This window comes from Hermetia illucens, chromosome 3 (assembly GCF_905115235.1).
Source record: "Hermetia illucens chromosome 3, iHerIll2.2.curated.20191125, whole genome shotgun sequence".
Lineage (NCBI taxonomy): Eukaryota > Metazoa > Arthropoda > Insecta > Diptera > Stratiomyidae > Hermetia > Hermetia illucens.
Window position 1 is genome coordinate 69984923 of NC_051851.1, and position 14264 is coordinate 69999186.

The following is a 14264-nucleotide window of genomic DNA, read 5'->3' on the forward strand; positions in this document are numbered from 1 at the left end:
CCAAATTTGAATATGGACTCTGATTCTATTCTATTCTGTTCCGTTGCCGGTGGTAACATTTTTTTTTTTTTTTTTTTTTTTTTTTTTTTTTTTTTTTTTTTGTGCGTACACGGAGGTGGAAAATCTTAGAAAGACACGTCCGCCGCAGCTCCGCCGCCCGAACGGCGGAACAACAGCGGGCGCGTGTGGGATTCACACCCACTAAAAACCACCCCCGGTCTCTCCAGCCCCAGCCCCGCGGGACCACCATTGAGGTATTACTTCGCGGGGTAGGTTTGCTCTTAGGCACTCATCCTTCTCCTATTTGCAGCTTTCCTCCTTCTTTGTTCTTTCAGCAACTCCTCCTGCATTTGGATGATTGCGGAGCTAACCGCAAGCCACTTCTCCTCGGACTCCAGCATCTCAGTAACTAAGCTCTCCGGGGTCCCGCTCCTGCCCAGCACCTGGTTTAAGCTCCTTCTCTCCATCGCAAATCGTGGGCAGTGAAACATCACATGCTCTGGATCCTCCGGTATGCCATCGCATCTGGGACAGTTCGGAAAATCATCCAACCCAAAGCGGTGCAGATACTGCCTGTAGCAACCACCGTGTCCCGTGAGGAACTGGGTAATGTGGTAGTTGGTATCCCCATGTTTTCGCTCAAGCCACACCCTAATGTTGGGAATGAGCCTGTGCGTCCACCGACCTTTCGCAGACTCGTCCCATCTGCGTTGCCAGAGATCAAGCGACTCTGACCTTGCCGCATTTCTACGCTGTGCATGCCCCTCCATATGTCTTGTATTGTACAGGACACTCATTTCTTTGGCCAGAATGTCAACCGGGATCATGCCTGCCACCACCAATACTGCCTCATCTGATGTGGTTCTAAAAGCACTGCAAACCCTCAAAGCCATCCGCCGGTAAACCGAGTTCACCTGCTTCCGTCTCTGAGAGTTTGCAAGCGCCTCCGCCCACACAGGCGACGAGTAGAGCAGGATGGAGCGCACCACTCCGGCTAGCACCAACCTCCGGCAATGTTTCGGCCCACCAATATTTGGCAACATTTTTGCAAGTGCCGTGGTGGCACTGGCTGCCTTTTGGCATGCATACTCTAGGTGCTCCCTAAAACTCAATCTGGTGTCAATTATTACCCCCAGGTATTTGATAGCCGGCTTTGATACGACCGTATGTCCACCGACCTCCACTTTTACAGTATTATTTTTCCTGCGTTTCGTTATCAAGACCGCTTCCGTTTTCGCGTCCGCCAAGGTCAGCCCAGCCTTTTCTAGCCAGGACTTTACCGCTCTCACTGTTTCCGTTGCGTAAACCTCCACATCTTCTGGGTGTTTTGCTGCAACAACCACAGCTAGGTCATCAGCAAAGCCGACAATCGTAGTCTCCTCTGGGACGGGAAGAGCAAGCACCCCATTATACATGATATTCCACAACAGGGGACCAAGTACCGATCCCTGTGGTACCCCGGCTGTGACAATGTACTCTTTGGGGCCCTCATCCGTCCCATACCAGAGAGTCCTCTCTGAGAGGTAGTTTTCCACCAAATTCGCTAAGTATCCGGGGACACCTATGTCAGCCAACGCCCCTTTAATTCTATTCCAGTTGGCCGAGTTGAATGCGTTTTTGACATCCAACGCCACCACGGCACAGCAGCCGCCAGAAATCAGTGCACCTTTTGCCAGGTTTACCACCATGCCAATTGCGTCCACCGTAGAGTGGGCGCGTCGGAAACCAAACTGGCGTTCCGACAAACCATTGTTGGCTTCGACGATGGGCAGGAGTCTGTTGTAGATGACTCTCTCCATCATCTTCCCCATTGTATCCAACAGGCAGATAGGACGATACGACGCTGGGTTTCCAGGTTGCTTGCCAGGCTTCGGAAGCAACACCAATTTTTGCTTTTTCCACTGGGCAGGGAATATTCCTTCTTTTAGGCACGCCTCGAAGGTGTTGGCGAAAAGGTCGGGCCTAGTCTTCACTGCCAGTTTCAAAGCTCGGTTGGGGATGCCATCCAAACCTGGGGCCTTGTTGTCACCGAACCTACCACATATTTCCCGCAGCTCCTCCACAGTTACAGGCGGTATTATGCCGTCATTTGGTTGGACAAAAACTTGTCTTCCCCTATTTTCGTGGTGAGGGAACAGAGTGGTAACAATCTGTTTCAGGAGGCGTGGACAGGTCACCTGGGGTGATTTCCACAGCCTTTTCATCACCACTCTGTAAGCCTCGCCCCAAGGGTTTATGTCGGCATGGTCGCACAGCTGTTTGAAGCAGTTCTTTTTGCTCCTCCGAATGGCTTCCTTTAGGCGGCCACGCAATTGCTTGTGTGCCTCCTCTCGACCGTCGCCACCGGGTTTTCCCCTGAGCCTCTGGCAAAGCCTCCTTGCCCGAAAACATGCGGCTCGCAAACTTGCGATTTCATTGTTCCACCAGTAGTTGGGTTGCCTACTGGGGAGCAATCGCCTTCTGGGCATAGTTGCATCGCATGCTTCCGTCACCCATCGAGTGATCTGGGTGGCTTTCTCTCCAGCCGTACCATTCAGGGATATGTCGGATTTGAGCACCGCGGAAAACGTGTCCCCCTCGAACGCTTTCACTGTCCAGCCAAGCATACCACCCGGCATTTTGCGAAAACTCTTTTTCGAGCTCGATCCGCCCTTGATCTCTATGCAGATTGCCTGGTGGTCGCTGTGAGTATAGTCCTCACTGACCTGCCAAGCGATTCTACTGGCTAAAGTGGCACTCACGTATGTCAGGTCCACTATAGACCCCAGACCCCTTCCCCGGAAAGTGTACGAAGACCCAACATTCGCCAGTGCCACGTCCAGCTCCGCGAATGCTTCGAGGAGAACACGTCCCCTGACATTAGTTATCCGGCTGCCCCATTCAAGAGCCCACGCATTGAAATCGCCTCCTATTATGATCGGCCAACGTCCTCTTGCATCCAAAACAAGAGCAGCAAGCATCCGCTCATACTCGACGAGTGTAGCGCTGGGTGGAGCATAGCAGCTGTAGATGTGGATGCCCTTCACCTTCGCTCTGATGAAGCCCTCCTCCGGGTGCTCCATTATTTCCTGGAAGGCTTGTTCTCCACAAGTCCACAGCGCTGCTTGGCCCGTTTGGTCTTTGACCCAAACGCTACCACCGCGGTTTCGGTATGGTTCACTTAGTATGGCCACATCGATGTTTTTATGCCGGTGGTAACATACGAAGACGTGAATTCCTTATAGTCCAGCCTGGTTAACTGTGCATATCTTTCTATGGTAACACAACACTAACCGATATAGAGTGTAATGAACACTGATGTTGGTGATGAGCGAAATGACCATACGGAGTCTTTATATTAAAAGGCAATGCTATTCCAAATACAGAAAGCTGCAAAAACTGGCTAACATCTACAGTTCCACTGAAATGAACCGTCGATATCGTACACGATTTGCCGAAATGTGCTTCAGCCTCTATCAGGACTTCTCGAGACGCTCGCATTTCTCCTCTACTTTTCTACGTCAAGTGCTCTTAAGTCGACCCACTCGTTTGCCATCTTGAGAGAGTGCGTTCTATTACATGGCGTAGCCAGCAATGCAATTGCCACCTCTCCTTAATCGCATCGTCCACGAGAAACTGTCATGCGCCCCGAACAATTTCTGGGTTTGAAATAATACCAGGCAAGCATATCCTGACGATCCGGTGCAGACAGCTGTTGACGAAGGCTTAAAGCTTTTGAATGACAATGGGGGTCACAATTGATGTATTACTCTCATACAGCAACACAGAAAGAACATTACCACTGAATAGTCTCCTAGGGTTGAGATGACTACATTTCCGAATTTTAGACGAGGCACCGCAAGCGGATTTAGCGCTGTCGATGCGTCGAACTACAGCTAGTTCGGGCTCAAAGCCAATAGATATATAAATGCCTTCGTAGCTCTGTACATTAATGCAAATAGGAAAAATGGGATGAGTCGTCAGGCTAGTTTTGTTGGAATTTATCGTCAATCCGATTCTACTTGCCTCTCTTTCCAAATTTAGTTCATGACGTAGTAAGAGAACAAACAGATGTCACCAGCCTTGTCGAGGTGCTTAGAGAAAGATGTCAGGGTCTATTGAACTCCTCCACGATCTTCGCAGAAGGCAAGAGCAAGGGCGTCGCCGATAACAAGAAGGAGTAATCTCGGTCGCAAGATGTATCCCTGGCCAACCCCGCATTAGACATAAAATTCCTCTGAGATTTACCTCGATACGGCACTTGATATGCCCTATCATATATTGATCTGATAATAGCTAATACTTTTTTCATGTAGAGCACGCCAGATACACTCCCCGTTCACAGCATCGAAATTGACGAAGAGCGGATGCAACGAAGATCTAAACTCCGCGGACTATTTCAAAATAATTCGTAGATGTTAACGTAGTTAATGCAGGAGAATCCGGAACAGAAACCAGCCTGTTCTCTATCAATCAAGCTTTCGAGATGTTGCTCGACGCGTTCCACGATTATTTGAGCTATTATCTATCGGCCGCAGGGAGCACGTAGATATCCTTCAAATTATTACCCTCAAAATATGATAGATGCACTTCTTTGGAATCTTAATGTTTATACCTCCCTGTCACTTTCTAGGAAACGTCTCGGACTCCCAAGATTTCGCTTCGAGTGGAAGTAACAGATCTACCGAAAAACAAAAGCAATAACTCCGCAAGGAGACCGTCCAACAGAGCGACTTTACTCCGTTTGAGTATATTGATCATTGCATTGATTGGTCGACGGTGCAAACACATAAATGTTCCTTCGTGATGCGATATACACTTCTGAAATTAACATTTTCTGCTTGCCTGACCAGCAAAATAGCAAACTTCCAATTTTTCACGGCACATGCCACGCTGAACTTTTCGGATTTTCGCTCGAATCTTGCAGCGGTCAACAGAGACTTCCATTCATCGACCCACTTCCACAACCAACGCAGTCAACCAAATCTTGTGCACTCCTGCAAGACGTGACTGACGACCTGTGTAGCACACGAAAAAAGGTTAGCGCCCATCAGATGGTGATCGCTTTTGCAGTCTTTTTCACTGCCTCTCTTATTACGCACATGCAACTCCTAAATCTACTGCTGACGGCAAAGTGTCAATCAGTTGAAATCCAACTGACCTTATGACAACTTTAGCATTCTGAACATCCATCACGGTTACTCATAGAAAGCATCCTTCCTCACTGCAAAGCTTTGTATCATTGTGATGCTCCTTAATCGGCAATCTTGCAGTTTCTGCCAGAAACCGGCTTCCAAGTCATAGGAGCGCGCGTTTCGGTAGCCGTCAGTAATAATCCGGTACCGAATTTGCCTGTTCCATCACTCGGCTTTCCAGAGTGCAAAAGCACATTCCCGCAAGCCGGAGAGGAGTGCTCGCCAAAATTCCACCACTTCACTTCGCTTCTCCCTAGCATATCCTTGTTATATTATTGGAATTGGAAGCAAGCATTATGAGGACCCTCAATATCGTTTTCCGGAAATGTGCGTACATTCCAAAAAGAAATCATATCATAGTCCGTTTCAAGCCAAAATAGTGATGATTTGATAAGCTCGAGTAGCTGGTTTTTTTTTTGCCTCTCTATGCCGCTTCCTGGTAAACTTTTCATCGAGATACATTCCCATTACATTTTCACTTGAAGACAGCTCTCTTTTCATGAAGTGAAACCTATTCACAATTCGAACCATTGGCTTGTCAGGGACTAAAACCAGCATTCGGATCTGGAAGTGCGGCCAAACGTTTTCGAAATGAAGGTTATCATCAGCATCTAGGTTATCAGTCTAACCAAGTACCACCTTCTTCCCATCTCGAATAATGACAACAATACTGCAGATGTCGAATAATTCTTATATTTATAAGAACTGACTCTCTAGGATATAGAATAAAACTTGAAACAATCATTACAGCCTTCCTATCTTCCTCAATGAGCAGAATTCTGAAGCATCGGATAACCTTTGTATCTAAATAATCGGCAGGAACCTGAACGAAATAAATCTGAAATATCGAGACATGGGTCAGATGCCAGTATATATCAAATGTGAAAATGGCTGCAAATAAGTCAAAGTTTAGGAAAAAGGACAACCGTTATTCACATTCTCCGCCAATAGGTTATTACACTGACGATTGGATAATCGTAGAAATAGGTTAGAAAAGTCTCAGAGATTCTTGGAGAAAACCAACGGGCATACGTAAAAACTGGCAACGATGGGTATAGTTCGCTTCAAGAGTACTATCTAATTCGTTGAAACTACTAAACGAGCTACAAAGTTTTAAACACCAATCTGTCCAGAATGGAGCAATTTCAATATCTCGGATCAGTGCTATCAGCAAACGATTAACTATGAGATTTCTGCAAGCATGAATTCAATCTGGATGAAGTGGTATTCCTCAATTTGAAATAATAAAAAACTTGTTGTTTCTTTTTCGCTGGCGTAGATATTTATTCTTGCAAATTCCGATATTTCGGGAACCACTTGTTCCCTTCATCAGTGCTAACGAGTAACAAGAGGACTTGTTAGCATCAGTTACAAAGGGGGAGATGGCGATTTAGAAGCGGACACTTAAATCAAGAGTTCATTCGCAGAAATGTCTCATCTAAAAAATTTGAAAAATATCGATAGTTCGGTTCCCAGTGCTTAACAATAAAATCTTTAAATCTGTGCTCTGTAATTGTTAATGTCCCGTGGACCATGCAGAATTTTATTCTAATAATATTGATGTAAAGTTAATAATGGAAAATAATCATAAAGAATAGTTTTAGAATTACATAGAACATGACGAAAACCGTACCAAAAATTTGGGTGGAAATTCAACTACTATTAATTACATTGTATTCAGTCAAAATTGTCCCCTTCTCTTTAATTTGCCGCCCTCAAAGATTTGATATGTTGAACTATTACATCAAATGAAGTGAAGAATGTATATATGTACATTAGGAACCAGCTACGAGTACATATTGCAACATCGCGCACTCAAATATTCCTACATAGGAAATCTATAAAACCTTCTATACCTGAAGTGCCGAACTTCCAATTTGGAACTATTTTGAATTACGTGAGAATTCAGAATAACTTCCCTTCGATCAGTCTTATCGTATCTTTATCTTTTCAACTTTCCTCAGAGCGGAATTTGCGAATAATATCTGATAACGCCTCTTTAATAAATTTATTTTCTAATTTGGAAATTAAACCGGTATTAAGTGATTATATGTAATGCGTGTAAAGCCTGCTCTATTTCACTACTACTTCTGAAACATCAGATCCCAATACAAACACTTCAATTTGAGGCTGAGAAATTAGGTAATTCAAGTAATTTTGGTGAAACACAATACATACTGCTCTCACCGCTTTTTCAAATGCATATTGCACAACAACAGTGACATTGAGGCAATAATTATCGAATTTTTTTTCATAACTTAAAAAATAGCTGCTACTTTTGAAAGACCAATCCAGATTATATTCGATTAGATTAGATACGAAACAAGTTATGCATAAAAACCGCCACGTACAAATGATATACATAATTACAAACAGTCCATGAAATAGCAGTATTTAATCGGTAATCGACCATACAAAACTGATGACTATTTGCTTCACCAATGATTTTGATGAAAACTTAATCGTTGAAAGGAGATTAAAATTCGCCCGAACACAATTGAGGGTGCTTTATCTTGATTTGCTCGGTTGAGTTGGCTTAGTGAGAAACCACATTAATGGAGTTATGTACACATAGATAGGAATATTTACACATGCTGGTATGAATATGTAGAATTTTGCCTTTACATTATTTTTGGGGATATAATGAGTTTCGGAAGTTGTTTCACCCTCCAGTCAAAACATTGTGGTTTTCATGACGACTATGGAAAATAATTTGCAAGATACTTGGATGTATGAGATAAATTTTAATCGCCAAATTCATACAATAAACTGAAGACCGGAAGTTGGCAGCTATAGATGTGACGGATTTTATTTTAATTACAAACGCTATAATATGATACATCCATAAAATTGTAAAATTTAAGAACTTTCCTTTCAAGGCACATTTCAATTTTGTTGTGTATAACCACTTGCGTACCGAATTTCACAATTTTTTGCTTCCATCATATTAATCCTTTTTTGTGACACTTCCATAAAATCGAATAATGAAATTCTTTTTCGTTTTTGAAGGTTTTCTAAAAGTGTCTTAAAGGTATTAGTAATCAAAACTTTAATTAACCTTATCTTATTGCAAATTAATTACAACAAATTTGTTTTTTTTTATTAAAAAATGAAATTGATATGAACCAAAAAACCAACGAGGATTTATTATAATCCTAAAATATGATATTTTCCTTGAAATATGGCTCCAAAGCCAGGCTAACTGCATAAAGGTATAGGGAGTATCTCTAAGACGACGGCGCCACTAAGTTGTTTTTAAAAACAAAGGTAGTCTCTGCGACTGGACTAAAATGGACTCTGCCACTGAATTCAAGAGAAGTTACCTAATTTCTTTTCAAATATCCGAATTTAAAATTCCTCCAGATAATTGTAAGGCTGTTAGTACAATCCAAGATTTTATATAATGCGCACTATGGTTTTATTCATAGTTTTCCCTTAACAAGATCATTCTAATAGCAATTCTTGAAACCCTATTAAATGATGATCGGACTCAGAAATACAATACGTGGTCCCTCCTTGAGATTTCTGAATACCCATCTGAAGATGTAGTCTGTAGCTTAAAAAACAACCAAGTCGGATGGATATTGTCAACCACGAAAGCAGAACTCAACAACAATCTAAAAAGTCTAGTCATTAGTATTTAAGCTCCCTATGTTTCATCAACAAAAATTGCGTGTCATAAATCCGGCGAGTCTAGATTTGCATAGGTGTGAATCTTAAAAACCAACCGTCTATCTATGTATGGTGCCATAAAATATATAAGTGTGGAACGGAAAGAATAAGTAAATCGGGTAAAAACCTTCTGAAGAAAACTACCTACACTAGAAAGTAGAAAACGAAGACAGCTTCGTCGCGGGTACAGGCAACTCTTCAGCCACTACCTCACCTCTGCCCTGAGAATTGTGTAACCGAAGCGTTCGTCATCTTGGTCTTGTAGTTTTCTGATTTTTTGGGTGCCCTCCCGGGCTATTGCTCCCCATTTGGTCCGGTCCAACATACATAAATGAATTCCTCAATCTTTAAGTAAAAAATAGCTTTGCTAGGTCCCGCCGATTTCTTCACTTTTGGGAAGCGACATCCATTAAACAACCTTCCAAATTAAAATTGGCGCCACGAAAACATATAGCCCGCTGGGATGCTCAATTTTCCTGTCTCCGATGGATCCCTTACTTCACCATGCTTTGTCAATTATGCAAATTCTATGGGTCACAAGGTGTGGACACAAAGATGTACGAAAGTAGGCCATAGAGTTCACGGAAGGTTGTAGAAACGTCCATGAAGAGCAGCATTCAGACTAGCTTTCAGTTCCTGATAAAACAATTACAAATTTGATGATCAACGTGTGATAATTTCCAAGTCTGCAAACGGCTCCTTAATATCAGTAACCCTATAATTGACAAGATTTCGGCAGATCATTTGCATTATTGCAAAGTGTGTGCAAAGTGCAAAATACCCTCATTAATGACCGTAACGCAGAGCCGAGCGAAGAATTTTTCATTCTAATTAATACTACACTACGCGACACTCGAAACCAAGGAAATGTTTCGTCAATCTCGTCGATTCAAATTCAAATGATGCTAATCGCTATTGTGGGACTTTGAAAGAAGTTCACTGTGCTATTCAATGCAAAATAATACTGATGAAAGAAGGGTGTGCCACCTGGGCAGTTGTCAATCTCTTAGTCCAATTCAAATGGGAAATCCTTGACAAAATTTGAATCATTGGAGAAAGCAATGACCGCCATCTACATAGAACCATACTACCAGCGTCCAAATCACACAGTAAAATATGACAGAACTGAAAAGACCTTATGAGCAGGATTTTATACATAAGAATATTATCACTCAGATAATTTGTAGTTTCGGACTATTTGGATTATCCCAACCATCAATTAACTAAGAATATACTCGGGGTAGTACACAAAAGCGGCTTATTTATCAACCTCTGTGCGATTAACTAAGTATAAGGGTTGTAAAACTACTACTCCTTAATGTACGAGAATTCATCCATGCATTTGATGCGTCCAGTCCAACCCATTACACTTTACGTAGTTGGTGAGGATTGGTGCAGATAGTTCTGATGTACATCATAAGTTGCGCTGTTCGTTTATTCCATTTTACACTTTATCAAAAAACGCCCACACCTTGCATCCATATGTTATCGCAGGTCAATATGTTTATTTTGTTGTATCTATCTCTTAAAACTAACCTTTAGATGTTTTTTTAGCCTTTGTCCCGTTCACAAGCAGGGTCAGCTCGTCGTATCAAAGGTCTGATCTGGATGTGGTTGCGGGGCCTTCAAATCACCGTCCAGCGTATCAAGCTTAAGATATACTCCTCACTAATGCTACAGAATTCATTGTTTCCAAAGTAAAATTTTCCAGAGTTAGTCTGAAGCAGAATCCTGGCTAAAGGGTTTACAAGGGTGGGAAGTTCGATCGAATTTGCTCGATCGTTTTGTTTCCCACGAGATATGTTGTGATCTGGCAATTTTTCGAACACCTTCAAAAGAATGGGTAGTAGACTTATCAGCCTGATGGATCTGATCCTTCTTTCATTTAGGAATAATCGTAATCTCCGAAATTCTCCACCCCTAGGGAATTAGTCAGGACACAGAATTGCTTTGAATTTGCGGGTAGGAGTGAATGCGGCCCCTGGAGGTTCCTTAATTATGAAATCATGCTCTAGAGTTTTCTTTGGGCCCAATTGCTCTTCAGTGACTCTAGCGACTTATTTAGCTAGAAATGGGAAGGCATATCTAGAGATACTTTTAGAAGTCCTAACTTCATCTGCGGTAAACACCGGAGAAATACCTTTTTCGAAATCCTTCCGTTTGACGATCTTATTAGCGTTTTGTCTTGAACAGCTCTCTTCATCATAATACCATACTTTAGAAATGTACCCGAAAACCCCCTTAACTTCAACCAACCAATATAAAATTTGGTACCATTATATGAAACAATACACAATTTTTGAAAAGTATGAAGGAAATCTAACTATTACTAACAATGTTACGGTATTTGACATGAATTTATCGCAATCTAAGACGTGTATGACGTCATCATCATATAAAGTGAACTCATATGACGACGGAGTAGGATATATCAAGGAATATTTAGAATTTTTAACTATGTACGAATGGAAAAGCGTACATAGGCAATTTCTCACACAAAACTTTTACAGCATCCCGGTTCCGGTATTCCCAATATTCGGAATGCAGTGTCGCAATCATCGCAATCAGTTTTTATTCGGTTATTCATTCTGAAACCATGGTTCAATTTAAACAAAAACATGTCACCTTTTTGTGTCACAAAATTTATGATAGAAAAACCGTTATATTGAATTTTGGGAAAGACCATAGATGGTAACCCAACGCTTCCGTTAAATCGATTAACTGACGCCGGTTACAGAATGATCTCTTCAAAATAGTATTCGGTTTCATTGTGCAGGACTATTATTCGTATTAATCCGCGCGCGAACTCCACGCAGGGTTCAGACCATACTGCATCTTGTCTAGCAATTTTATCCACTATTTACAAAAAATTGTGTAGTCTCGTCACAATCAGGACACACATAGAGGATGCCCGAATTATGCAAACATTTAAGTCCTCGTATTCCGTATTCGTCGTGCCGGTGAAAGCCTGCAAATTTCCATATCCCAGTCAATATCTTTGCACAAAAAGCAGACATCACTTTTGAGATGTTATTATTATTCAAATGAAGGAAATAATTTAAGTGAAAGAAAGTCAGTTGGTTACTCCCTTCAGGACAAGATGTTTGAAAGAACTCACAATTGCCAACGCCTTGAAACTATATGAGACCGAACTGCAGTTCGGAACTTGCTATAAGAAACTGAATTTACTATTCTCTGAATTAAATTGAAGAATTAGAAAGATTTACGAATCAATATAATAATTTTATTGAGGTTCGTCTGGTTCAAATGTGGGTATTTTAAGATGTTCAAGTGTTTTCAATCTCAACTCTATTTGGGATCACTTTATTATCTCCAACCATTTTTTCAGACTTGCTGCATCACTTACTACAAAGGGCCGATACCAAAGGTAACACTGATCACCCTGACCATGCTCATTACTCAGGGGAGAAATCCTCTAAACAATCACCACATCCTCATCAAGTAGGCTGCAATTGAAAACGCCTTTAAAATTGATTTTCATTGTTCACCCCTTTAATCTGAAGCACGCCTTGCAGTAGAGACAGATATCTTGATGAGAACAAAGGAGCACCTTTCATAATACAATCGAACACTTCTCGGGTTATATAAGCACCTGCTCATCGATGAATTTCAATTGGCAAATAAAGCGAATGAATGATGCGATTTTTTTTCTGTTCCGCTCATTTAAATGCAATTTTCAGGCTAATAATAGCGTCGCATTCAATCAATAGCCAAGCAAACAAATTTCCACCTGATGTCGTCACACAACGGGGTTTAAATTTTGTCATTTCACATGTAATTTCATATGTATATTTGCATAACACCTTTTTTCGACAGTTTGGAAATCAATCCATTAACCGCAATCTGAGCGCATCCCAGTAAATAGTTGCATTTATCTAACATCGAATCATTCGTATCTTTATACAATAACAGCGCATTTATTAGCATTGAAAATCTATTCACTAATGAAATTTCCCAATTATCTTACATCATCGCCGCCATCATTATGCTAGTGAAATTAACCACAATGTTCGAAAATGAAAACGACAACCTACAGCGACAATAATAAATAATACAAATTAATGAGGTGTTCACAACATTGTGTACTTAGATATCATAAGTGCTTGTATGTGGCCAGTGCTATTGTGTAGTCTGCACATTGCAAAATTAGATGCTGAAAAGTTTGTTCAGGCAAAATTTAAGATACACAAAACATGCCCTCTGTCTGCAGCACATCATATGGACAAAAATCAACAATTGCGAATATTCTCCAACGTGGTTCAATTCGCCAGTTTTTTTTTATATTCAATCACTAATAGGAAAAAGTACTGTTCCACGCAATTCGATAAGAGTTTGTATTGCCCCGTATGGTACTACACATAGCTTCTTGGTATTTGATTTGTGGAAATCAGCAAATTAAATGATCAGCGGGTTACATCATTGCCAATAACCGCGCAAGATCGTTAGTTCCACGACACATTCAACGCAATGGAAATTGCCTAATTAACAAATAAGAGAGTAAGCCCGAGAAATAAATAACTTATTCAATTGTTTTCGTTATCCGAGATATGCATATCCCTAATCCGCATAATGGAATAATTACTTCGAAATAAATTTCACAGTCGGCTTTGTGTGATCATGTTCAATAACTTTCGAGCCAATCAATTTATCCATCGTCCGTCGAAGATCCGAATTGTCATCTCGTTGCTAAATCATCAGTCACACATATATTTAGGAAGAAACGTCCAAATGCAAAGGTATACAACCATCTGGTGATCCTCTTCAAAGCCCTCTCAAGCAAAACAGGCGCATCTAAGATGCAACCCAGAAATCAAGAAGACCATACACAGGAGATTCAACTCCCAGCATATTCTTGGATGGGACATATACTGGATCACTGAATCACTGAGCGAATTATGCTTCAAAATTCCTTTATGGAGAACTTGGTGGAAGCAAACATGCGTAACTTTCTCGGTAATACAACCATGTTTGCTCTCGTAGTGAGGAGTAGATGCATCCAAAATCAATCTTTTGAATCCTTCCGTTTCTGCTGTGATGTGATGAAGAAACACACACTAGAAAATAATCTAGGCGACATTGACACACCGCCACACCAATGCCAACACAACACACGTCCCTACCTGAAGGGTGCACAATGAAATTCCACACCCCTTTGCCGTTAAAGTTGCTCCTCCTGTGTATAGTCGTTTTGCCTTAAATCCTCAACTTCTTTAATGACATCACTACAATTGTGTGCGTGATCCTCAGGTATAAATGTCTGAATGGGGTGGTGGAGAACCGTTTGGGCACTCTGGTCGTCGTGGTCCATTGTGGCGTTCCCGTATCTACTAAATATCCCTCAGTCGTGGTTCTGCTGTTTAATACGGTCGTGATTTCTCCGAGTCCTTTATGCTCTTC

The 14264-nt window shown here is 41.5% G+C and overlaps 1 protein-coding gene across 18 annotated transcripts in view; it reads left to right on the plus strand.

The window, feature by feature from the left end:
- LOC119651965 (RNA-binding protein Nova-1) overlaps nucleotides 1–14264 on the plus strand; it is a 278014-nt gene that overhangs the window by 126839 nt on the left and 136911 nt on the right. For 13 of the 18 annotated variants that reach the window (XM_038055844.1, XM_038055833.1, XM_038055842.1 and 10 more), the window contains one exon: nucleotides 12196–12234. The exons of the other annotated variants lie outside the window; for them this stretch is intronic. In XM_038055844.1, the coding sequence (XP_037911772.1) occupies nucleotides 12196–12234 (39 nt within the window). The remainder of the gene's footprint in view (nucleotides 1–12195; nucleotides 12235–14264) is intronic. 18 annotated transcript variants of the gene reach the window in all.